The sequence below is a fragment of the Grammomys surdaster genome, unplaced genomic scaffold (genome assembly GCF_004785775.1).
Source record: "Grammomys surdaster isolate TR1022 unplaced genomic scaffold, NIH_TR_1.0 259, whole genome shotgun sequence".
In the NCBI taxonomy this organism is placed as follows: Eukaryota; Metazoa; Chordata; class Mammalia; order Rodentia; family Muridae; genus Grammomys; species Grammomys surdaster.
In genome coordinates this window covers 1,920,068-1,946,547 of record NW_021604700.1, presented here as the reverse complement: position 1 = coordinate 1,946,547, position 26,480 = coordinate 1,920,068, and the positions used below count along the sequence as shown (strand labels likewise).

At 39.6% G+C, this 26,480-nt stretch overlaps 1 protein-coding gene across 4 annotated transcripts; it reads right to left on the bottom strand.

Moving 5' to 3' along the window:
• On the bottom strand, positions 1-26,463 carry Trmt1l (tRNA methyltransferase 1 like). 4 transcript variants are annotated; one of them, XM_028775747.1, is made up of 15 exons: positions 25,910-26,463; positions 21,075-21,185; positions 19,049-19,162; positions 15,754-15,818; positions 14,322-14,451; positions 13,183-13,306; positions 12,733-12,812; positions 10,382-10,625; positions 9,700-9,912; positions 8,119-8,309; positions 4,750-4,828; positions 2,290-2,456; positions 1,383-1,445; positions 564-690; positions 1-473 (listed from the first exon to the last, which is right to left on the bottom strand). In XM_028775747.1, exons 1-15 carry the CDS (start codon positions 26,127-26,129, stop codon positions 221-223), a joined length of 2,181 nt encoding a protein of 726 aa, XP_028631580.1. In that variant the 5' UTR covers positions 26,130-26,463; the 3' UTR covers positions 1-220. The 4 variants fall into 4 exon arrangements, with proteins under 4 accessions (XP_028631580.1, XP_028631581.1, XP_028631582.1 ...); XM_028775748.1 differs by having other exon boundaries at positions 21,081-21,185; positions 25,910-26,349; XM_028775749.1 differs by lacking the exon at positions 1,383-1,445.
• Between the last annotated feature and the right edge of the window lie 17 nt (positions 26,464-26,480).

Here is a 26,480-nt window from a genome sequence, read left to right as displayed (position 1 = left end):
TTGGCTTCAAATGTTTTTATTAAATTTTTTTCTTTAAAATAATAAAAACTTAAAAAGCAACGCTCTCACACCAGCCAAGTCAGAAACAGCCAATTTTCTGAATGAAAACAGTGCTTTTTAAATTTTTTATCTTATATCACTAAATTGAAAGAATAAAAAAAGGATTGCAGTCATACAGACTTGGGTCACTGCACAGAACCCTGAGAAGAAACCCTCTAAGTCACCATCGCCTGCAGCCACTGGCTTCCGATTTGTCGTTCACAGACATCTCAACCCTGTCGGTTACTGTATCCTCAGCGGCTGGCGGCATCTGACCTTCTGATTGTCCTCCAGTGTAAGTGGGGGTGCTGTACTTTAGCAGGATAGATTTAAACTGCATCAGAGGGGCATCAGTACGGATGCCCATTGGGTCAAAGTGAGTTCGGCTTACTCGAAAGCCTGCTTGGGAAAGACAGCACAAAAATTTTTTTAACCTGCAATAGAGGAAGAAAGTTATTAGGCTCTCATGTTTTTACTTAAATTATTAAAATACGGAATAAATATGTTGCCACTGGCCACCTTACTTTGGCATGTTCATCCCTTTGATGCTGTGCCTGTGGATGTTGTAATAAAAGGGAGGGTGGGCAGTGCTGGTGTCCGTCTTCTGCTTCTTGGCTACATTGACGGTCATCTCATTACTTTTTCTCTTGCCTGGAAGACACACACAAGCATGCTCTTAACAACTGCAGATGGAACGAACGCTTTTATAATCTTGTCGATTACACAATTCTCACTCATGTTATCCGTCCACCTGCTGCTTGGTGAGGACTTCCTTCTGCCTTCTTCAAGCCTCTACTGTTTCCACTTCCTGTTTATCAACTCGGGCAGATTATGTCACTGTGCACAGCAGTTCTCACGATGCCACTCAAATCTGACGAAGTCTGTCATTCCTTTTCCTTGTTTCTTGTATGTAGGTTGTGTCTGTGTGAACCCTTTCTCCCTGAATTACATTCTACATTCCTAGGGACAATAGATGCTCTACTATTACATGGTTGGTTGGTTGGTTTATTTATTTATTGTTTTTTCAAACAGGGTTTTTCTTTGTAGCCTTGGCTGTCCTGGAACTAACCCTGTAGACAAGGCTGACCTCAAACTCAAGAAATCCACCTGCCTCTGCCTCCTGAGTGCTGGGATTAAAGGTATGTGCCACTACCACCCAGCCAAACCATATGATTTTAACAAGAATTGTAAGACTCCATTGAAGATGAACATTTAAAGTAAGCATTACTACTACAATATTGTAATTATAAGCTTTAATGCTATGTATATTCTGTTTTAAAATCTGTAAGACACATTTAGAATGCAATGATACTTAATAGTTCCATATTATAATATATACATACCCTGGGCACTGTAAATATCTATTGTGGTATCATCGGTGGTTTTAACAAATACACCATTTTCCTCTAAAATAAAAAAGAGGGGGGGAGGGGACATATTTATAGATGTTATTTAAACTTAGTGTTTAAATAAAACTGGCATCCCATCTACGTTTTTGTGTATATAAGAATGATACTGCTTAACACCCTCGGCCACTGAGATAGTTCAGGAGGTAAAGGCACTTGTAATCTGAGTTCAGTTCCCAGAACCCATGTAAAGACAGGACAGAACTGACTGTGGAGTTGTCCTCTGACTTTCACACACATGCCTACACACACACACACACACACACACACAATTTTAGGCGGAGTGTGGTGGCACACATCTTTAATCTCAGCACATGGAAGGTGAGTTCCAGGCCAGCTAAGCAAAGAGCCCATATTCAAAACAAAGGCAAACGACATACTTGATGTTTTACAGCAACCTCTTTTTATTTCTACGGAAGCATGAAGACTAGTCTGCCCTTCCCCTTCTATCAATAGCCAAACACACTGACATTGCCCTATCTAAGGAGTTAAAAACCGGCCTCACTGAGTGATATGTGAATTGATTTTCTGTACTTCAATGGGTATTAGCAACATTTCTGGCTATACCACTCCTACAATTACCTGCAAATTCTCTTTATAAAAGAGCAGAAAGTTTACAGAGGGATGACAGGCATTGCAGTGTGTGCCCAGCACTTTGGAGGTAAAGGCAGAAAGATCAGGAGTTCAAGGCCAGCCTAGGCTATATGTGACCTTGCCTGGGGGTGGGGTGGGGGGGGAAGCAGCAAACAAATTATGATTAGACTCACTAAGAAAGATTACATAGAGCATATTACTATATTATTTTCATTATAACATCAAGGATAATCTAACAAGCTAGAGTCACCTTGCTTGTTGGTATTTGAAGGTGCATGAACTGAACACTGGCTTTGGGGGGTACATTCTGATTCAAAGATTAATGTCTTTATTAGGGGTTGAATGTCATCCAAACCATGGTGAATAGATTCAAATAGCATCCTTTTGAGGAATCCAGTATTGAAAAGGGAACTTGACCTAGAAAAGAAATGTTTGAGAAATGTTTATTTTTTTACAAAAATATTTTCCATAATTATCCAATAAAGACATATAACAAATTATGGGATAAAGTAATACTGAATAAATTCAGGAATTTTTGATTTAGTATTATTTATATACTAATTTCTCAATCTTTTTAAAAATTATTTTAGCTCTGTAACTTATGATTAGCCAAAACATTTAATTCACATAAAATCAACAAGCATTTATTGGCCCTCATAAGTTGTAAAGTACTATGAAAAACGGAGTGGGTATCTGGAAAACACAGACAGAAAAGACAATGCTGCCTGTATAAAAGCCTGTAAAACTCGGTCACTGTACACAGAACACAGCGCCAAGCCCAGGTTTCCACAGTGCGCTCTCTAGCAGTGACGTCACTCTCCATTCTGGTGCCTACGTGAGGACTGTAGTTTAAGAATGGTCCAGGACACCACACCTTTAAACCTAGCACTGAGGAGGCAGAGGCAGGTGGATCTTTGTGAGTTCAAGGCCAGCCTATTCTACACAGTGCGTTTCAGACTAGTTAAGGCCACATACTGAGGCTGTTTCAAAAAGGCTCAGGGCTAAATGCTTCCATTTAATTTGAGCAGCATCTGCATAGTTGACAAAATGAATTCCAAGACAGAAAAGCCTGGATTGCATCCCTGGCTGGCCCCATGTACTGGCTATGTAGATCATCTCCAGGACTAAGGACTGGAGTTTGAGCAGAGAGCTTCATGTACACAAGACACAGTAGCACTCCATCTGTAGCCTTAGCCATTTTTTTTTTTTTAACCTCTCTTTCTCTGATAGTTTCTTCAAAAGTTCCATTAAGTTACCCAAGCTGGCCTTGAACTGGCTAAACTCACTGTATAGCAGGCCTGGACCTTGTGATCTCTTGCCTCAGGAGTAGTTGGAATCACTGGCTTGTAACACCAGGTCCCACCTCCCTTTTACTGTAAGGAAAACTCACAAACTTGTCATAGGAATGAGATAGCCTATGTATCATTCTTTGTACAAAGTTTCTTCACTGAGTAGTAGCGATGAAGTAGTAAACATACAGACTAAACAGTGAGAATCAATGAAAGGACTATTTAAAGTATACAGTGAGTAGCCAGAGGAAGTTACACTGACGGGAATTCAGAGGTTGTCTCTGCTGAAACACTAAGCACACACTTGAAACGGGAAGTATAACCTAAACTGAGGTGGGGAGAGAGGGAAGGGATTCTGGATCGGTGTAAGGACATGAACAATGGCCAAGTCAGGGATTCCAGCTAAGATTCTGGCCTGGAAGTTAGAAATTCTGGTTCTGACTTGCTAATAAGAATCATCATTATCACCGTCGTTATTATTTTGGTCAGTCTTAAAAACGCCATGCCCTAATTTCCTTGCTTATAAACCGAGGAGGCTGGCTGGCCTAGATCATCCATCCTCTGGAGGCAGCCAGCTGTTAGTCTCACTTTCTGTTCTGTAACCAGGGAGTCCGATCGTTGTGGGGGAGATGGTACAGTTAAGAAGGTACTGGAAGGTAGGGCTGGCTCCATCATTCTTCACGTCTGTAAGAGAGAAAGCTCATCCTGGCACCCTATGGCAAGCGAGGACACGGCGACAAGAGGATCCCAGGAGGCTCCTGGACCCACTAGCCTGGTAGGTGCAGCAGTAAAAGGGGCCAGTTTCAACCAAGGCAGAATGTAGCCTGACGCCCAAGGCTGTCCTCAGATTTCCACATGTCACTGTGGCATGCACACATGCACTTGTACTCAGATACAAAGGTGAAAACACCAAGAACAAAACCCAGCAAGTTTGAAGCCACTGAGCTACTGTATGAGACTTTCCCTTAAAATAAAAGGTTAATTAATTATATTTTGAATGAGGTGAGGTATGAGTGTGTGTATGTGTGTGTGTGTGGGGGGGGGGGGGATGGCAGTACAGGTGCCTATGGAGGCCAGAAAAAGGTATTGGGTTCCCTGGAGCTGGAGTTACAGACATTTGTGAGCCACCTGACATGGGTACAGGGAAACAACATCCATCTTCTGCACAAGCAGCAAGGGCTCTTAACTACTGAGACATCTTTTCCTCTGAGACACGTTCTTTCAAAAATAAATCCAAACAGTCTCTTTCTTACTATTCAGACACAAGCTATTTAGTTTGCAGATCCAGCTTACTTTTTACCCTTAGACTATTAGAAATCTGAAAATACTCAGGTTCTCAGAAGAAAAGTCATAAGTTTTTGCTTATATTCCAGAAGCTGACAATTAACATGTCAAACTGAATGCTGTATTTAGGTACATACCATAGAGGCCCGAGTTCAATCGCTGTCTTGCCAGGCATGCTCCCATGACAATTACAGGGCAGCTGCCTATATGGGTTTTCTGTAAAAACAAAAGATATGTTTATATATAAAGAATGCATGACAAACATAAGTGTTATATTAATAATGACTATATACTGAGGGCCTACTATATACGGTACTGTGCTAGGAAATTTATATGTAGTTGAAAACTTAGTCTTTAAGACTCTTTGAAGGTAGGTACTATTAGAAACCACAATCACCAAGGAGCAGGATGCCCAGCTTTGGATGGAAATGTTTGCAGTGCTGAGCAGTGGAGAGAGAATTCATTGAAAATGGAATATGTTGAGAAATGCAGGAGGATTTTTGCTCAGAAGTGTGACCAGTGCCCCATTGTAAAAAAGGGAGGCAATCCTAAGACTGGACCAAATCTCCATGGTGTGTTTGGGCAGAAGCTAGTTCAGACTGCTAGATTCCCTCACATACATGGCACGAGCTAAGGCATCACCTGGAGAGATGATACCAACGGAGCAGTTGGAGAGTCCCATAGGTACATCCTTGGAACAAAAATGATCTTCACCAGGATGAAGAACAAGGGAGGAAAGGCAGATCTAACATCTTATCTTTTTTTTTTTGTTTTTTTGGTTTTTCGAGACAGGGTTTCTCTGTATAGCCCTGGCTGTCCTGGAACTCACTCTGTAGACCAGGCTAGCCTCGAACTCAGAAATCCACCTGCCTCTGCCTCCCAAGTGCTGGGATTAAAGGTGTGCGCCACCACTGCCCGGCCTAACAGTTTATCTTAAAGAGACTATAAATGAGGAACACCACTGCCTTATTTATTACAAAAGAAACATCTCATGGTCATATATACCATGACTTAATTCATGAATCAGAATTCAGATCATGAATAGCTAACAGATTATTGTTGAACAGTTTGATTTAAGATAAAGTGATATGATCATTAAAAACAGCAATTACAGTTGGCAGTGGTAGGGTACACCTTTAATCCCAGCACTCGGAAGGCAGAGGCAGGCAGGTCTCTGAGTTTGAGGTCAGCCTGGTCTACAGAGTGAGTTCCAGGACAGCCAGGGCTACACAGAGAAACACTGTCTCAAACAAACAAACAAACAAACAAACAAACTGTAATTCAAGTTCTATGACTATTATCAGCCTCTCATTTTTTCAAAATAGGAATGGTATTAATTAGTAATGTTCAAATTCCCACAAAGACGGGGAATACACAGAGAAACCCTGTCTCGAAAACCAAACCGGATCAAAACAAAACAACAACAAAATGAGAATCTCTTACTATGGTGATGCATATCTTTAGGCCAACCTGGTCTATATAGTGAGTTCCAGGACAGCCAGAGCTACATAATGTACTGAGATCCTGTCTTGAAAAATCAAAAAGACCCCTTCAACTAAATTCCTCTGACTCCAGGTTATTCCTAGATCTATCACTGACTTTTTTGGAATAGCTTGACAAAACCAATCAGTTCTAGTCTATCTGATATTATCTTGCTACTCAACAAAATAAAATGGCAGGGTAAGAGAAATTCAGTTGGTGAACTGCCTGGTGGCTTTGATCCCTAGCATAATAAATGTTAGGACTGGGGTGTAGGTCAGTTGGTAGAGGGCTTATATAGTTTGCATAAAACCCTATGTTCCATCTGAAGCACCTCAGAAACCAGGCATGGTGGTATATCTACAATCTAAGCATCTGGAAGGTAGAGGCAGGAGTGTCAGAAGTTCAAGGCTAAGGCCAGTGAGATGGTTCAGAGAATAAAGGTACTTGCCACCTTGGTGACAATCCTGATGACAAGTGTTTGATCTCTTTGGACCCACAGGCTTGAAGAAAAAACTGAATCTCATAGGTTGTACTCTGATCTTTTCATGCATGCCATGGCAAACTCACATACAAAATAAGTAAATAAAAACAAAACAAAATAAAAGCTAAAAAATGTTCAAGGCTGGGATAGATCAGAACTGCTAAAAAATAACAGCTAAGAAGTTTCAATTGGTGTGATAGAGGCGTATGAACAGACAACCTTCGTAGAGAACCCCGAAAACCCAGAAACAAACTCAAGTACATGTGGGCTTAGTACAAGCCAGAGACTACACTGTCCAATAGTGGGCAAGTGCTGGGCTAATCAATAAAACCTGCTTACCCTGGATGGACCTAGGAATAGGCACGTCTTTACAAACAGAAGCCAGAATATATGTAACTTTACCATTAGCAAAATCCAACCAGCCAACCAACCAATCAAGCCCCCCCACCCTCCACCCCAGCAAAAGAACCCTAAAACCTGAATTAAAACTAAACAAACAAGCAAATGGATCAAGGGAAGAAACCAAACCAACCAAACAAACAAAAACCTTGCAATTTATACAGCAAGAGCTAAATAACTTTGATTTGTAAAGAGTTCTTAAAAATTCCCATCCACAGGGTGGAGAGAAACCTCAACAGTTACAAGCACTGGCTGCTCTCTCAGAGATCCTGGGTTTGAGTCTCAGCACTTGCAGAGGCTCACAACTGTCTATAACTCCAGTTCCAGGAGACCATATTCTGGCCTCTGCAGGTACCAGGCACATACTAAGATACACACACACACACACACACACACACACACACACACACACACACACACACGGGGGTGTGTTGGGGGAGGGAGGGAGGGAGGGAGAGAGAGACAAAACCCCCATATCATATACATTTTAAAAATTCACATTAAAAAACACCAAGAACCAAGAACTTAATAGACAACAATGGACAAGATGGTTGCTGGATCCCAAGAAAGCAGACACACAGGTTTTTAAGGTATAGCTTTCCCTGTGTGTCCCAAGGCACACAGCAGGAACTCAATGCTTACTGAATGAAAATTTTAACTGGTAGCACTGATATTTAGCCAGAAACATCAAAGTAATTTTTATAAAATTAATAATTTATAATAATATAGATATAGGGCTGGAGAGATGGCTCAGTGGTTAAGAGCACTGACTGCACTTCCAGAGGTCCTGAGTTCAAATCCCAGCAACCACATGGTGGCTCACAATCATCTGTAATGAGATCTGTTGCCTTCTTCTGGTGTGTCTGAAGACAGCTACAGTGTATTCATATATAATAAATAAATCTTTTTTAAAAAAATAATATAGATATATAGGTAATCTGATTGACAGTCCTAAAATTAGTTGATAGTGGAAAAACTACGTTATCTCTAGCTGTTTCAATAAATGGCAGGGCAAGAGCACGTCAACTCTCCAGCAGTAGTCTCTGAAAGCCCAGTGCGGACGGCGCGTATAACTGGGGATGTGATGAAGCTTGTTCGCTGGGTACTGCTCCGCAATGCGCAGGCCAGAGGAGCTTCAGCCTACCTTCCACCATGTTACCATCCTTCTGAAAAATCCTCTCTTCACACCACTGGCAGTGGATCAGGTACTGGATTTTCTTGGCAGTCTCGTCTGCTGAAGTAGGGCCTCTTAAGACCCTCACGACTACCAACACAAAGTGTTCCAGAGCCACCGCAAACAGCACTTCTATACCTTTGTTGCACCGTGCTGCAGCTCTGTTGAAAAATAAACAAAACACAGAACTATTTTGACGGCTCATTATTCCCTTTGTATAGCATTGTGCTGACAGCTAACCTGGATGGCAAACTATGGGTGGACTGTGGTTTTCATCAGGACTCTTTGTAATCACGATTACTAGTCGGAATTTAATCTATTTTTTTCCTAAAAAAGCTTCTTCCAAACCATATATATTTATGACCATACTGACCATATGCAGAATTATATGCTAGCTGCTGATTATTTACTGAAAAATAGTCAAAGCCCTTTTCTCTACTCGTTTTAAAGATCTTTTGGATTAAGTTCTGTAAGATAACATCATTTCCAAATTATTTGCAAATTCTGCTGCTCACTTAATGTTCACTGAAGACCTATGGAGACTAATAACCTATTATTATGCTGAGGTAAGAATTTCCATCTAAGTGCTGCAGAACTTGTGTTTGCATTACTAAGTGAATAGGCTGACCATCTATTATTGATACTCTCAATGTCAAACTGCATTATTAAGTTATTTTTGAAGGGGCTGGAAAGATGGCTTAGCAGTTAGGAGTACTTGCTGCTCTTGCAGAAGACTGGGGTTCATTTCCCAGCACCCACATGCTGGCTTACATATGCCTGTAGACCTGTAGCTCTAGTTCCAGAGGATCTGATCCCCTCTTCTGACTGGCAGGATCCTGCGTGCACGTGGGTGAGACACCCCCTTCCTACACACACACACACACACACATGCACACGCACACAGAAATATTAAAAGGTCTTTTCTAGTAGCATAAAATTCTGTACAAAGTAGATGATTGTCGTCTTTCACCTAGGGGAACAGAAAGACCCTCCTGTCTTACAAGGTTATTTTCAGAGTCAAGTTAGACACCATCATTTTATTCAGACTATAGGATGATGAAATGATCTTTCAAATCATTTTCCTACCTTGCCTCCTCTTGCAATTACTGAATTAAGACAGGTCTAAAATTAATTTTCACTTTTACTGTTTCTTTTTTATGTTTCAGATATAAACATTTAAATAAAGTTCTAAAAAAAACACAAGAATACTAGGCCATCAAAATGGTGGGTAAAGGTGGCTGCTGCTGCCAAATCTGATGACTAAGTTTGATCCCCAGAACCCACACGATGGAAGGAGAGAACCAACTATTTCAAGTTATCCTCTGACCTCCACACATGCACCTATATGAATACTCACAAAGTAAATGAATATATGTTTTTAAAAAAACCCATAAAATTAAAACAGTAAATCAAATTCAAATTATATGCAAAGGATATAGAATTAAAAACTTTATGTGTATTTTGAAAAATAAGCACTCATTCACAGTATTCTCTCTTCAAAACCATGAGTCACACTAAAACACAGTAGGTGCACCACTGGCAGTCTAGTACCTTGCCACTGCAGCTACGACAATTCTGGCCGCTAGCTCCTTGTAATACTCTGTTCGGACAATGTTACATCCGTAGTGACGCCGGGCAACATGCTGTGCCTTGGCATATAAGGAGCTGATGTCTGTAGAAGTCACTGATACTATGCCAAGGTTCCTTACATTTCTGAATGCAGAGTCGAGGTAGTTCACTGACGTTCCAAAGGGATCCAGGTGTCTAAAACCAGAAGGAAATGTACACATCTAAAATCATATCAGTGATACGAATTATAACAATATTACTTCTAATGATAAAATTTCATGGCTTCAAAGTTTGTAAGGCAGGTGGGATGGCAACACACTTGTAATCCCAGCACTCAAGAGGCAGAGGCAGGAGAATTTCCAGTTTGAGGCGAGCCTGGGCAAATAGAAACTGTCTTAAAAAAATGTACTTTGCAAATCTATTTTAAATACTTAATTAGGTGTTAAAAGTAAGTAATAAAATAGTCTATCACATGTCAAGCACACAGAAATAAATTAGCCTAAGAGGAAAAGTTCATTCCCAGAAAGTCTGAAATTTTTATTGGATATCTCAGGCCAAGACCAAACACTATATTAAAATAAATCACCACAGATTTCCTTAATTTTAAAGCATCCACCTCCATTAGATCTGTTTAGTGGATATCTGACCAATGTTCTTCACTTACATAAAATCAAAAGATCTCAGGTGCATCAGAACATTGGCATCCATCCTGGTCACCTGGATGTCCCCCAGAGTGCTGTCGTCTTCGAGGGCATCACCCTCTTCCTTTTCCTCACTGTCCACCACCACCTTCAACTTGTTTAAGTGGCAGTTTTTCTGAATCAAAGTCACAGAGTTTTCATTCAAGTCATTAATTGTAACTTTGACTGCATTTCCAAGGTGCTTTGCCCACTGTAATCCCATTATTCCTTGGGAGAAACAGGGAAGAAGATGAAGCTTTAAATTAAAGAAATTTAAGTTATAGTCAATCACTGAAAAGGTAGGTGTCTTATAAGCAACACACACACACACACGCACACACACACACTCAACCACCCCCTCCAACTCACACATGCATTTCTTTGTACAGTATGCTAAGAGTGTGCTACTCTGCTGGAAAGGAAAATGGCAAGTTGAAAATCTTGCTGCTCAAGTTCACCCTCAAACACCAGAGATTGTTGTTTCTATTTTCTTTTCTCTATTGTTAAAATTCTTTTGAGAAAAATGTTTTTAATTTCAATGAAGAATAGCATTGGGCATGATGGCTAGAACGCCAGCACTGTGAGACAATAGCAAGAGGAACGGGAGCTCAAGGTCAGCTTGGGCTACATAGGCAATTCTAGGCCAGCCTCAGCTACAGAGGGAGACTGAGTCCTAGGAAGCCAAAAACAAAATAAACTGCTAAAGGCCAGGCAATGACATTCAAACACACAAGAGAGGCTGGGGAGCTGGTTCAGCACGGAAAAGCACTTGCCTTGAGAGCCACACCTGAGGTTGGTTCCCAGAGATCATGGTGGAATGAGGGAACCAACTCTTGAAAGTTGTCTTCTGAACTACACACACATACATACACTCTTTCATAATAATCAGAAATAAGTGACTAATACAAAAAAGAGTTATCAGTTATTACCTGATTATAGTGAATGAATATTCTTCAGGAAAAATGTTCTTGCTAGGTGTGATGGTGCATACCTTTAATTCCAGCACTTGAGGGGCAGAGGCAGGCAGATCTCTGTGAGTTCAAGGCTAGCTTGGGCTTTCACCCTGTTTAAAACACACACACGCACACACTCATTCATTTATATATTCAAAATGACAGGAGACCATATTAAGAAGAGACTTAGCTGGGCATGGTGGTGCATGCCTTTAATTCCCAGCAGAGGCAGGTAGAATTCAGAATCTCTGTGAGTTTGAGGCCAGCCTTGGGTACATGGTGAGTTCCAGGTCAGCCAAGTCTACACAGTAAGACTCTGTCTCAAAAAAACACAACAACAAAAAAAGAAAAGACTTAGATTTGAAACAATGAAAATACATACGCTTTGGATTGTGATTTGAATTTTTAAAAATGTTTAAATACCTAAGTAATTGTTGATATTGATGAAATAGTCTTTACTGTCTAGGTATAAATAATGTTACTATAGCTTTACTTCAAAAAAAAAACAAGTCCCTTGTAGCTGAGTATGGAGGAAGAGCTGTGGCCTCAGCATGTGGGGGGATCAGGAGTTCAGAGAGTTGAAAGCCAGTCACACATTGATACTCCGCCTCAGTGGGAAAAGCCTTAGTTTTTAAGGAATCCAACTTAATTATGTACATAAACTATGTCCAGGGTTTGTTTTAAATCACGCTAAAGAGACTACTGTATGAAATCTGATGGAGTCTGAACTGTAGAGATATTGATAAAATAAGACTCAACGTGAGTGAGTTAGTTCTGAAGTGACACATACGAAGAATTCATTCATTGTACTCTTTATTTTTGTATAGTATCTTTTTGAAAAATTTTATAAAAAATTGTAAAATCTTACCTTGGATCTTAATTCTTTTTTGTTTTTTGTTTTTAATGTGAAAACCTTTTTTTGGAATTTTTTTTGAGTCAGGGACTCACTCTATAGCTCTGGCCATCCTGGAACTTAAAATGTAGGGCAGGCTGGCCTTGGATTCAGAGATCTGCCTGCCTCTGCCTCTGCCTCCTGAGTGCTGGGATTAAAGACAAGTGCCACCATGTACGGGTCACGAAAATATTTTGCTAGACATGATATCCTTTTAAGTTTTCTAAGAAAAGACATTATATAGGGACTGGACAGATGGCTTATAAGTTAAGAGCACTGGCTGCCTTTCTAGCAGACCTGGGCTAGATTTGGAGTGCATACACTGTGGTTTACATCATATGCATCTCTAACTCCAATTCCAGGGGATCTGATGTCCTCTTCTGGCCTCTGATGGTACTGCATCTGATATATAGCCATTCATCCAGTCAAAATACACATAAAAATAAATTTGAAAAAAAGAAAAAAAATACTATCATTTTTTTTAACTTACCAGTGGCTCCAAAGGCATCTAAACACTCCAAAGGCTTTCGTTCCTCAGCCAGAGCAGCCAACGTACAGAATATTATCTGACTAGAAAGAAGGGAGAATCTGGAATAACTTTTTTATCTTGGTAGAATTTTGAACATACTTATCTACTTAATATACATTCCCAACTTAATAGTTTAAGACCTGTAAGTTTTGTTAAGTTAAACTATGAATCTAGCTGAATTCTATTTAACAGGCATTCATTTATTTAATAAAACTTATCCATCAATCTGTGCAGGTTTCATTACATAAAGTTGGGCCTATTTTAGTCTCTGACTGAAAAACTGGGTTGGTAGAAAAAAAGGAATTATTTTGAGAAAACGTTAAAATAGATTATGTTAATCTTATATATGTAAACACAGAAGTTATAAGAGGTACATCTGAAAATTCTATTGCTATTTTCAATTTATCTTACCGATTTAGTTTCATTTTGGGATTAAAATATGAGTCTGTTTTCTGAGGTATAGAGTAGTTAGGAAAAACTTGTATATCTGTGTCTGTCTCCTTCAAAATTTCATTGGATGATTTGGCAGTAGAAGCTAAAATGGAAGAAAAAGAAGATTTATAAGTTAATTGAAAATAATGCTAAATACCCAACAGAATTTTTTTTTTTTTTCGAGACAGGGTTTCTCTGTGTAGCCCTAGATGTCCTGGAACTCACTCTGTAGACCAGGCTGGCCTCAACTCAGAAATCCACCTGCCTCTGCCTCCCAAGTGCTGGGATTAAAGGCATGCGCCACCACTGCCCGGCATCACAATACATTTTTAAAAGAAACCTTGTATTATTTTGTCAGAAAGCAAATAGTTTCGTAGCTATACAAAACCAAACCAAACCAAACCAAATGAAAACCACGGGACAAATTTATTCACTTTCAGTGGAAAGAGTTTTACCTAAGTAGGTATTTGGTGAGTGCCAAGGAAGTTTATTCACTGAAATTCTGACTGTGTATCATATCACTATATCAGTATTATAAGACTCAACACCAGCAGACAGCACAAGATCCGAAAACATTTTTATGACTCATTAAGTACTACATTATGTTATCACAGGTTGGCCACAGAGTGACTTGTCATATTACAGAAATTGAGTATTTATATGCTTGCTTTCTGTTAGTTGGCTGAATAATATCAGTATTTTCTGAACATACAGAACTTCAGAACAGCCTTGGGAGTCAATTTTCCCCCGCCACATTGTGGATCCAGGGATGAACCTTAGCTCACAGGCATGTATAGAAGGACTTCTCTACCCATTAAGCAACCTTGTAGACCCCATTTTCCCACAATTATAATTTTAAAGTAAACATTGCATTCAAATGGCTATTAAGAACCAACAAGAACATTTTATATTTAGTATACACTATAATCCTTTAGCTATAGGCTCAAATAGAATATTGATGTTAAAACATGCACATAATGTCTTAAATACTCAAAAAATAAGACATACATAATTTGGAAAAATAATTACATCCTTTATGTATCTGTCTAAAAAGAATAACTGAGCCACTTTGTTTAGGGACCTAATTATGACTATGTTAATGAGGTCACTTCACTTACCAGCAATGTACCTGGATTTAGTTTCTCCTTTATTCACATGGCGCTTAACATGCCCTAGCATGTCCGTCCTTCTGGTGATTGTTGCGGAACAAATGACGCAATGATAATGGGCACCCAGTTTACTGGATATCTATCAAACAGAGCATTTGATTTAAGCAGGTTACTAAGGCAACAAAATGCAACTTTCGAGCTGCACTACATTAGTGAATTGGATTTAACAGTATAAAAGGTGATGTTAATTTCCTGATGTATCTTTGAAAGGATCACTTCCCTAGTGATGCTTATATATGCTTTGTTACAGTAGGCCACAAATTAGCTTACCTAATTTTCCCATTCTTTCTGTTCAGCAAATCACTCACTGCTGTTATATAAGGCACACTTATTGATGGGAGGATGTTAACAGTCCTGCTACTCCTAAGTTTAATTGTCTTCTTACAAACTGTTTTAGCATCACTAAAATAGTTTTATAGGATGAACTCACTGTCGGTCAAACTGATCTTAATAATAAAACATATGCACTTTATCCTGACCTATAGAACAAGTTCAGCGCTGCATATTGAGATACCACCTACAAATCCAAGAGTCATACCAAAAGCCCTCAGACTTTTGACTGTTTAAAGTTAAATTTAAAAGGAAGAACGGAGGGAAAGAGGATATGAAATTGAAAAATGAAGGTAGCTCTCAGATATCAGAAAGGCCTTCATCAAAATTTATTACCAAAACAAAAAATTATCTTCTTAAAATTCTCATATTAATGGATAATTTTCATTTTCAGCATAATAATTTGTGTAACTTTATAAAATGAGGCTGGAGAGGTGGCTTTGAGAAAAGGCAGTGGCTGCAGCACCCAGGGTCGGTTCCTATCGCTACGTGATAGCCTACAACCATGTTACTCCAGCAGTTCCAGGGCGTCTGATGCCCTCTTCAGACCTCAGTGGGCACTGGGCATGGAAGTGGTACACAGACATGCAGGCAGGCAAAACAGCAATATACATAAAATAGAATGAAAAACAATGATGATCAACAGTCTTTTTTCTGTGCATTTTGCATTATTCCCTCATAATCATCTGAAAGCACTAAGATTAGTATTTTAAAGGAAACTGCAGGCTACGGGTGTAGTGCAGCTGGCAGAATACTTGGTGAACATGTGCAAAGCCCTGGGTTCGATTCCCAATACTGTATAAAAGGAATTAATGGCACATGCCCAACATTTCAGCACTCAGGAAGTAGGTTATCCTCAGCTACATAGTGAATTTGAGGTTCTATGTGAGCTACCCAAAGAGTAGAAACCATATTGCTAAACATGTACATTTTAATTTTAAATCAAGCATAGATTCTTGGCCTTTGGCAAAGCATAGTTTTAAAGTAAATAAAAGTTGTGCTCTCTTTAAAGTCAACTAAATTTGAAAATAAGGATCTACCGTCTGGTTACCTGCTCTCCAACAATGGTTGGTTTCACTGGCCGGCAGGCTAAGTGACAGATGCACATCCTGTAGCCTGGAATGGAAATAGCCAGCTGGTTACTATTACTCATTATATAGCCTACAGGCACTGAAAGCTGCAAGGATACTTTTAATTAGGATTATTATTCTGTTTATAACATAATTACTTGAAGAATATTTGTTTTACAAATGAGATAGATATATCAACACAATCAGATAGACCTGTGTCAGATTGCAGCCTTGTTGAGATGGCTGGCTCTTTATGAGATAGATATATCAACACAACCAGATAGACCTGTGTCAGATTGCAGCCTTGTTGAGATGGCTGGTTCTTTAAGTCATTTAGCTTCTCAATCCTCATCTTCTTTGCTTCCTGCTTTTTCACTAACCATACCAGATAATCTTGCTTTTCCTCCCACCTTTAAATTTTTTTTTACTTTATTTTTGAATTTATTATTCTTAGTCTTGAGTGTTGATTTTTAATTTTTTTCCACCATACCTTAAAATATAGATATTTATTTGGATTGGATGGTGGCTATGTCCTTTTTTTCCCTGGTAACTTTATTATTGGTAACTTGATTCTTATGGGAAGGAATCTCAAATTACAGTGTTAGTTACTAACTTATTCTTGATGCTAAGACTCCTAATTCTAAATGCTGGTTATGAAATTTTAACTGATTATTAGTTATCTCAAAATCCATTTGTCAAAATACTGGGTATTGTGTGGCATGCCTGTAAACCCAGCACTTGGGAGGCAAAGGCAGGAGAACGATGTCTTCTTAGCTATGTCAGCTTGTGCTACATTGATCTTTTTCTTCAGTTCTCTTTCTCTCCTCTCTCCTCCCTCTCCCCTCTTTCCCTCCCCCTTTCTTTTTTGGGTAATTCTAAGGGATAAATTCTAGAGCTGTCTACATGTTAAGGAACTACTCTATCATTGAGCTATATCTCACTCCCTATAAATTTTCTTAAAGTAAATCTCTTTAGTTTTACTATGCTTACAAAATGACTTCTAGTTTCCCTCAATCCAAAGTCCATAACTTATCTCTCCCTCACTCTAATGCTTTGCATCACTTCTCCCACTGTATATTGTTGAAGTGCCCGAGAACTCCGCTCCAGCTGGCTTTTTTCTATTGATACGTATACCTAAGGTTATCTTGTTAAATCTCATGGCTTTAAATACTACCTATATTCTGGCATCTCAAGACTGTCTATCTCTAGCCCCAGCTGCTCCCTTAAATTTCACATTCATATAGCCTTACAGGATATTGGATGTCTTCACTTTGATGCATCTCAGCTTATGCCTAAAGCTGGTCCTGCCCTACCACCCATACTTTCCGATTGCAGTTGCCATTAGCTCAATAGGGGCAACTCCATTTTTTCTAGTTACTCAAGTCCCAAACCCAAGCATTTGTGGCTTGTCTCACATTCCTCATTCCTTCTGCATTATCTCCCTTTAAAATGTTGCCAGTTACCTTAGTACCTGTTAACTATGACAAAAACTATCATACCTTGTCCCCACCTCACTCCTGCTCATCCCCCGGCCTCCTCCCAACTAGACCCGCTTTTATTTTCAAGTCTTTTTGAAAAAAGAATCATGATCCAGTGAGTTTCATTGTTATTTATAGGAGTGTAGGTGAGGGTTTGCTTTCAGAAGCACAAGCACCTTACTAGTGGCCCAACTACTAAAGAAAATGCCTTTTCCATCCCAGTAACCATTAGCTCAGCGAGAGGATGTTGACTGGTCCACTCAGGCAACAATTTCTATCTCACATATATATGAATGTGTCTGGATACACATGTATGAGAAAGTGTGTGTGTGTGTGTATTTCCATATATATTTAGGTATTACATTGGTATTTAGAGGTTATTCTTGAGTGGAGGCCTTTCAGTTTTATACAAATGGAATATTAAAAAAATCTGCCCCATAGATTACTATTTTCATTATTAGCTGTACTGGCTAGTTTATGTCAACTTAAGAGTCATTTTGGAAGAGGGAGCCACAAATGAGAAAATGTTCTCACTAGACTGGCCTGTGAGCTAGCCTGTGGGGCATTTTCTTGATTGGTTTGTAGCTCATTGTGAGTGGTGCCTGGGTACTATAAGAAGGCAGGCTGAGCAAGCTCTCAGGAGCAAGCCAGTAAGCAGCACTCCTCTACAGCTGCTGCTGCAGCTCGGCCTCTAAGTTACTCTTTTGAGTTTTTGCCCTGACTTCCCTGGATGATGGACTACAAGCTGTAATATGAAAAAAACCTCTCTCCTCTCCAAGTTGCTTTTGGTCATGGTGCTTTATCACAGCAATAGAATCCTAACTAAGACTGTAGTCTAAGACTGTGGTTTAGTGTAGAAATAAAAACTTCAATGTTTGCTACAATATATAGAAAGTATTCTTCTCAGTGGCCACATATGAATACACACACACAGACACACAGATACACACACACACACACACACACACACATTATAGTGTAGTAAATACTCCTTTTAATTCTAAGTTTTGTCACAAAGAACATAGTGCAATGAATATCCTCACACATCTCTCTATCATTGTGTTTCTACTTTTTTCTGTTGGTTATTTTATTGGTAAGATACTTACATGAGGCATTAATGTATGCATTTTAAAATGTAAAAGATGATGCCATATCTTTTCCAGAAGAAACTATGATACTTTGCTGCCTCAGAATAATCTAGTCTCTCAATGTGATCTGGTCTTTTTGTCTTTCAATTTTTTTCTTTTTCTTATGATCTCACTTGTTAAAAATATATTCCTTCAAATTACATCATTTTTGTCACTATAACAGTGTATTTTTAATAATTTCCACTTATCTATAGTAAAGGCCATTATTTCTGAATATTTGTCTTATAGTCTATCAACATGCTGAAATTTTCAACTATTGACTTTTTTCTAATATTAATATCCAAGTTTTTAATTTTCTTGCTTTTCTGCAATTACTTTGTCTTTAAAATTATAGGTGAAACAGTAGCTGTTCTACAAGAGGAATAGAAACTTACTAAAACATTGTTAAATAAGCAACAGTGACTCCTAAATCAGAGTTACCCAATGTATCCCAGTCACAGATGGCTAATAAATGTCTACTGAACTAAATGTCACGTGTTTACTGCCTATACAACTGTATGCTGTCTTTTATCAAATACATTGAGTGGGGACATTAAATCATCATAATATAGAGTGAAAATACTTGACTATGTTTACAATAAAATTCCAAAGCTGGTAACAAATGTTCAATTTCATGTACAGTACTCTTAGGTAGCCAGAAAAATACTAACCTTCAAATTCAACGGAGATTTTCCAATGTAAATTCTGAAGGTGTCGACGAAGCTTATGACTACTATATGCTCTGAACTTTTCCTTAGGACACAGTGGGCAAATCTGACTGTTTTCTTAAAGAGAAGAAAAAGCACAGACTATCAGATTAATGCCTCAGCTACAAAGAAACAGGAAGCCTCCCCAGCACTCACCACCCTTCCTTAGATAAAGACTGTTTAACCATAAGAAGAAAATCCTTGTTTCTGATCCTGGATGTCCTTCATTAAACAATGACTATTTTTAGCTTTGAAACTCTGTGATCTGTGGCTAATCATGGTGGCTGTTGCCAGTGATCTGTGGCTAGCTGATGGTGGCTGTTGTCAGTAGGAGCAGAGAAGTCTGAAAAGCGAAATTCTCTTCAGCTAAACTTTTGCCAGAGAGACTACCACTCAGCACCTTAGAATGGAAAACCAGCAATACAGCATTTCTTGAAGGGCACGGGCTGGGGAGAGATGCCTGGGCATCTGCTATAGTATTTCCCTACTACTCTGGCAGTGGCAACAACAGCCGAAACACAAGGTAGGAAAAACAGAAGACAAAATTGCTATTCTGAGACCAGGGACCTGGTAAAACCATCACATCCTGAATTTCACTATATTACTACATTTATGTTTTCCCCTATTTATGAAGTATTCCTGAAAAGATGATATGGATCATCAAAATAGAGCATTAACTCAGCAATACAGTACACTTCAAATAATAATTCTGATAAAGTGTCTAAGAATTAAAATCTCAGACTGGCAAGATGGCTCAGTAGTAAAGTTATTTACTTACTGCCAAGTCTGATAAACTGTATTCAACACCTAGGACCCACACACTGCTTGCTGCCTGTCTCCACTAATAAGCAGGTACAGAAGTAAGAATTAAAGCCTCAAATTTAAGCTTAAAGCAATAAAATATACAGAAATAACAAATCAATTATGATATTTTTAACTCAACAAATACCTTTCACGTATAGAATAATGCAAGAGTAAGTATAATTAATTTTTGTATAGTCATTGCCAATTTTAGACAAACACGAGAACTAAGCGCTTAGAACAGTAGAGCAGAGGCAGGAGGTATCTCAGTGGGTAAAGGCACTCACTAAGGTAAAGCCTTAGTTTGAAACTCACATAGAAGGGAAGGACTGGCTTTAACATGCATGCTCTTTTCACCAAATAAGTAAAACAGTACGGAAAATGGGAGAGGGAGAGGGAGGGGAGGGAGAGGAGGAGAGGGGGAGGGGGAGGGGGAGAGGGGGAGAGGGGGAGAGGGAGAGGGAGAGAGGGGGAGAGGGAGAGGGAGACTAGCAGATCAGAGGCAGGACAGTGGAGCACTGACAACATTTAGAACTTTTGTACCAACTATGCTGCCTCCCTTTATACTAGGGAATTTTAACTGCTTATGTTAGTTATTTTTACTTTAAGTGTTTTGCCTACATGGATGTCTGTGCACCATGGACATGCCTGGTGCCTACAGTGGCCAGAGGAGGATGTTAGATCACCTGGAACTGGAGTTATAGATGCTGTGAGCCACCGTGTGGATGCTGGAAATTGAACCTAAGTCCTCTGGAAGAGCAGCCAGTGCTCAAAGCCACCTCTCTAGTCCCAGCTATGTTATTTAAACACTGTTTCAGGATGTCCAAAACTTGTTGCTAATTTAATTGCCACCTTATAGAAACATAGTCCTTAACCATGAAATTGTTATCTCCTCAAGGAGTTTATTTTTCTACTGTTCTACTTCAATGGGAATAAATTTATTCCTAACAAATTGTTTTCATGAGCTGAAAAATGATGATCCATTAGAAGTTAAATGAATGTCTCAAAAAAAAACCCAACAGAACAATGACAACAAAAGGATATAACACTTTGTCTAAAGAAATCAAAAACGACAAAATAGAAATTCAGTGTGTATGTGAATGCATGTGCATGTGTCTATGTGTATATCTGCCTGTGCATGCCTGAATGTGTGTGTGTGTGTGGAAGGGGGCCCTAAACATGGACATACCTGTACCTAGATTATTTGAGTTCAATGAACTGGCAGAGTCAGCATCTCCTTCAGTCCCAAAAGCCAACTTCTCCAGATCAGCAAGCCGCCTTTGAATTGAGATGTGTCTCTCTGAAAAGAAAACATTTTTTAAGAGTCAGAAAACTGTTTTAGCAATTCTCCCTATTCCATTTTCAGTTACTCACACCATGTTGAAGTCCATGCTTTTGTCTCCTATGGAGTCTAGTACCTCATGGGGACCGCTACAGGTCAATTTAGAGAATGGCAAATGTACTTCAGAATGCAGAAAGTTCCAGAGAAAAACTCTACTGTGTACCTTTTGGCTTTCAAATTTTATTGAGTCAAGGTTAATTCCATGGAAAAATGTTTCTAGCTTGGGGACTGGATGTGTAGCTCAGTGGGGAGAATGCTTGCCTAGCATCCAGCAAACTTTGCATCTGATCCTTAGGTCCACATACATGGGGCACGGTGGTGCACACCTGTAAGCTTAGCACACTGATATAGAGGTCGGAGGGCAGGAAGTTCAGAGTCATCTTCAACTACAGAATAAATTCAAAGCCAGCCTGGGATAAATGAGACCATGCCAAAAAACCAGAAAAACAAACAAACAAAAAAATTCTGTCCTGTACAAAATAGTTTGAGAGCTATAATGTATGTGCTGTGATACCAAGGAATGACTGGTTAACTCTAACAAGTGGCTGAGAACCTTACTTGCTAAGAGTTAAGATATCACGAAAACAATTTCATGATTTAGGTTATGAACAGAAATTCAGTTAAGTACATTTGGTGACTAGTTTTATAAATCCAAAAGTAACCTCAGGATCAAGAAGTTTGTGAAATAAAATTTCCAGCTACCACAGCCCTTGTCTATAATATATTTGGGGGTAGGTAGGCTGGGTGGAGAATACACAAGTAAAGTAAGGCCTAAGTCAAAGTGGTAAAAAATTCTGTTCACGTTAGCTCAGACTTTACTCTTTGGGGAATGGTGAAGTCAGTTCAGGTTTTGGAGGGAGGAAACGATTTGAATGTGAGCGCTTTGGGGAAGCGTCTGGTAGCTGTAGCAGCAATCAGCGAGTGAGGAAACGGTCATGAAAGGTGTGGGAGAAGAGAGAGTGGGGAGAAAAAAAGAAAGAGGATTTGGGCTGTGAGAGGTATGGGTAGGAGGCAAAGTAAAGATGGCCTCTGAGTTTACCGGCTGTGAATAACAGTGCCATCAGCCAAAGAAGGAAAGGGACTTTTCTGGTAGGAAGGTAGAGGACAAGAAAAAAGGAAATTTGGTTTACAACATGGCACGTTTTATGAACTATTCAAAGTAATGGTGTTCAATAGGTTTTGTGTCTGGAGCTCAGGAATGAATGAATGAATGAATGAATGGGCAGGAGAACTGAGGAGACAGAGAAGCAAAAGGAAAATAATATGTGTAAGAAATACACAAAATACAAACTATTACAAAAGTATTACAGCTGGAAAGATTAAGACTACTGTATTTAGGTAGTCTTCTATGATCTTTTGTTTTTATTTTGTTTTGTTTTGTTTTTTTTTTTTTACAAAACAGACTTTCTCTGTGTAGCTCTGGATGTCCTGGAACTTGGTTCTGTAGAGCAGGCTGGTCTAGAAACCTGAGATCCACCTACATCTGCCTCCTGGGACCAAAGGTGTGACCCATTACTGCTCAGCTTCCTGTGATCTTTAAAAACTGCAGAGTATAGATGACCAAATGGAAAAGTAAACACAGAAAACTAGTGTGGGTGGTTGTTTTTTTCAAGAACTTTAGTGCAGAAAAGGAGACAGATGGAATTGCAATTTGTTTCTTCTAAGGATGAAGAGTTGTGAATGCACGTACATTTCAAAGGAAAGGAATTTACAAAGCGGAAGTCAGAATGCATAAGACACTAGGTGACGCTAAACTCACAGGCAAGCATCTCCAAAAAGAAAAAGATAATGGAATGAATCTCAGGGCTCAGTCAATATGCTCAGTAATTAAAGCCTTAAGAATTTAAATTCAGGCAGATTTTTTAGTTCGAGGACAGCCTGAATTCTACAGAGTGAATTCCAGGACACCCAGGACTACACAGAGAAACTCTGTCAAAAAAAAAGATATTAGGGACAGGAGAGATGGTTCAGTGGTTAAGAGCACCGACTTCTCTTCCAGAGGTCCTGAGTTCAAACCCCAGCAACGACATGGTGGCTCACAACCATCTGCAATGAGATCTGATGCCCTCTTCTGGTGTGTCTGAAGACAGTGACAGTGTACTCACATACATTAAATAAATAAATAAAAATCTTAAAAAAAAATTTTAAATTCAATTTTTGATGCTGCCATCTCCTCCCATTCATTCTCAGTCCCCTCATTCACTCATGTGTATAATCTTTGTCCTTTTTGGCCTTTTATTGTTTCTTTATAGTAAACAATAAAAGGGCCGTAATTGTACTTGATTCATCTTTCTGGTGGTTAAGTGTCAGGTTCAGGAACTGGTACTCAGCAGCCACCGAGGATAGTTAAATAGTTTTTAAAAGCTGTTAGACTTTTTAAATGTAGTAGCACATTTTTATTACTAATTCTGGGATCTAACACATCAGACATTTCTGCTCATATGATAGTTTTATAAGCAAAAGCAAGGAGTGACAAACATCCTTGTATTGCTGTCTTTATACTTTTCTTTCTTGAGATAGGAGCTCAATATATAGTGAAGACTCTTCTGGAACTCACTGTGTAGCCCATGCTGGCTTCAGATTCATCTTCCTCCTACCGCAGGTTCCCAGTGCTGGGATTACAGGCATGAGCCACTATGCTTGTGTGCTTAACTTCATATACTAGGCCTTGTTCAAAAACTTAGAATAAAATTTAGGCAAAAAAAAAACAGTATCTTTTAGTTTTTAGCTCTGATAAGAATGGTCAAAAAAAGAATTCATTTATACAAACTAAACTAACACATTTGAAATCCCAAAAGGTTCTGTTTCATAGTACAGATACGTATGTGCAACAGGATACATAATGCTGCATACAGGTATGCCTACTGAATTATTCTGGTGGGCAGTACAATATAAGAGGAGGATCCTATTACGTTAGAAGAAGAAAACTGAAAATTATCTACTCCACTACTGAAGGAAAATTTCAAAACCTGTCTGAAAATTATTTTTATATCTGTGTAATCCTTTCTTGGTTCAACATGGTAATATCATTCTGTATTTAAACAGTCATCTTTTTTGTTTTAAAATAACATACTCATAATCAAGAAAGTAAACCTGTTGTTAAATCAGATAAACCCAATATATTAGAAGGTTCTTTCACAACTTCTGTTACTTTTTCCTCAATTTTTCCCTCTAGTTCAGAAGCACCATCTTCATCTTGCCTGGCTGCTGTGACTGCCTTCAAAGCACTAACTACATCTCCTGAAAATACATTTTTCAAATGATTAGTGTGTGCTTAAAGGTTTCTTAAACAGCACACATTCTTCACACTACAAATCTCTAAGTATAAGCACATATATGCAAATGTTTCCAACCCCCTTCCTCTAGCACTTAGACAGAGTTTTGAGACAATGTCTTCCTAGGTAGCTCAGGTTGATCTCCAAGTTACCAGCCCCCTTGCCTGAATCTCTGGAGTGCTAGGATTACAGGCTACATACCATGTGGAGCCACTGTGCCCCACTGGGCATTTTAAGGTATTAAAATGGTGAGGAAGTGAAGAAGCATTCCCCAAACTGCTCATCTACTTCCAATTTAAACATAATCAGGAGGGCAGTAGCTATTCCCTCAACAGTGTAAAATTCCGTATCCATGAGGTTGGAGAGAGAGAGAGAGAGAGAGAGAGAGAGAGAGAGAGAGAGAGAGAGCGCGCGAGAGAGAGAGCGAGAGAGCAAGCACACAGTCGAGCCAGCCTTGTTTTGCACTAAAAGCTATGACTCTAAATGATGAGGACCCTACTGGCTGATTTTTGTCCTTCCTGTGATCAATCCTGCTACTCTTAAATGTGGTTTTAGAATTGCAAAAATAATTCTCTTAGATTATGACTGTTTTATGTACATCAAACCCCCAATTAGCCTAGAAATAGTAAATATGAATTAATTTCTCATAAGTGATAATTCAGGAGTATAAAGATCAATTTATGGACCAGAGATTTGTTGAAAGAACTCGTTGAATTTTTCTTAGGCCCACTGTACAAAATGTTAAGAAGATTCTTAAAGTGCTAATAATTATTAGTCTTATGTTTCCTATATGAACCGATAAACCACCACTCGGAACACGTATAAACACAGAGTATAAAAACATGGGCTATTAAGTTTTCACGATCATCTTCCTTTGGAATGAAGTACAAAGCTCAATTGGTATTTAGCAGATTCCTCTTCATACAACACATGAGGTCTCTATTCTCAGGAGCAAAATATACTACAGAAATAAGACAAATCCACCAGTGTGTGTAAGTCCTGACTGAAAAATTGGTTCAGTTTCTAAATCGTGACACGATCTCCTACCTTAGTACCTCCATTACTGTAATACAGTGGAAAGTTTTTAAACTATTATAGACTGGGTTGACATGGAAACTACTAAAGACACTAACGGACACAGCCACTAATTCCATTGTTTATTTTTATCTGCCTCACGCCTGGCCTTCGCATATCCTTCATGATGATGTCCTCGAGGTTTATAGAAGTATCCCTTTCCATTCTGTACTCCTTTTACTCTTACCTGCCGCTCTGGTTCCTCCTCCTCCCATACCCCTAAATTTGCTTTTCCACATTAAAAACCACCCTGGAGAAGGGCCTCCCCTATTCCCCAGCGAGGCATGGTTTCTCGCTTCTCTGCGGCAGAGAGATCAGGCCGTCTGCACTTACTGCTTTCAGCCTCCTCGGGGACAGAGGCTAGGGACGGGGACAGGGCCGGAGCCGGGGCAAGGGCTGGGGCTGGATCCGAGTCCGGCGTCGGAGCCGAGTCCAGAGCCGTATCTGCGGCCGGAGCTGGGACCGGAGCCGAATCCGGGGCCGGGGTCGGGACCCTGACCTGGGCCTCCTCCTTCTCCTGGGGTAGCAGCTCCTCCTCCGCCATATTCTCCATAGTTACGGCCTCCGTGCCAGGGGACGCGGAGGGGACTCGCGGCGGAGTGGGATAATAGACGTTAATGCACACAGGGCTGGATCCAAGGGCGGGGAAGCAATTGGGAAGGCTGTACGCGTGCCACAGACAAACGGCGGAGCGCCAATGACCCAACCCTGCCAGCAGAAAAACTGAAAGCCAGAGGCAGCGGTTCGACCCTTATCCGGCTTCCCCTTCCCCGAGGCGTTACAACGCCACCACAGACTGCGCAGAAGCGTATCGCGGACAGTGTCCAATGAGAAGAAAGAGTTCCGTTTCCTCGGTACGTCTCTGCATCACTGGCCGCCACCGAACCGAGATAAGACTACAACA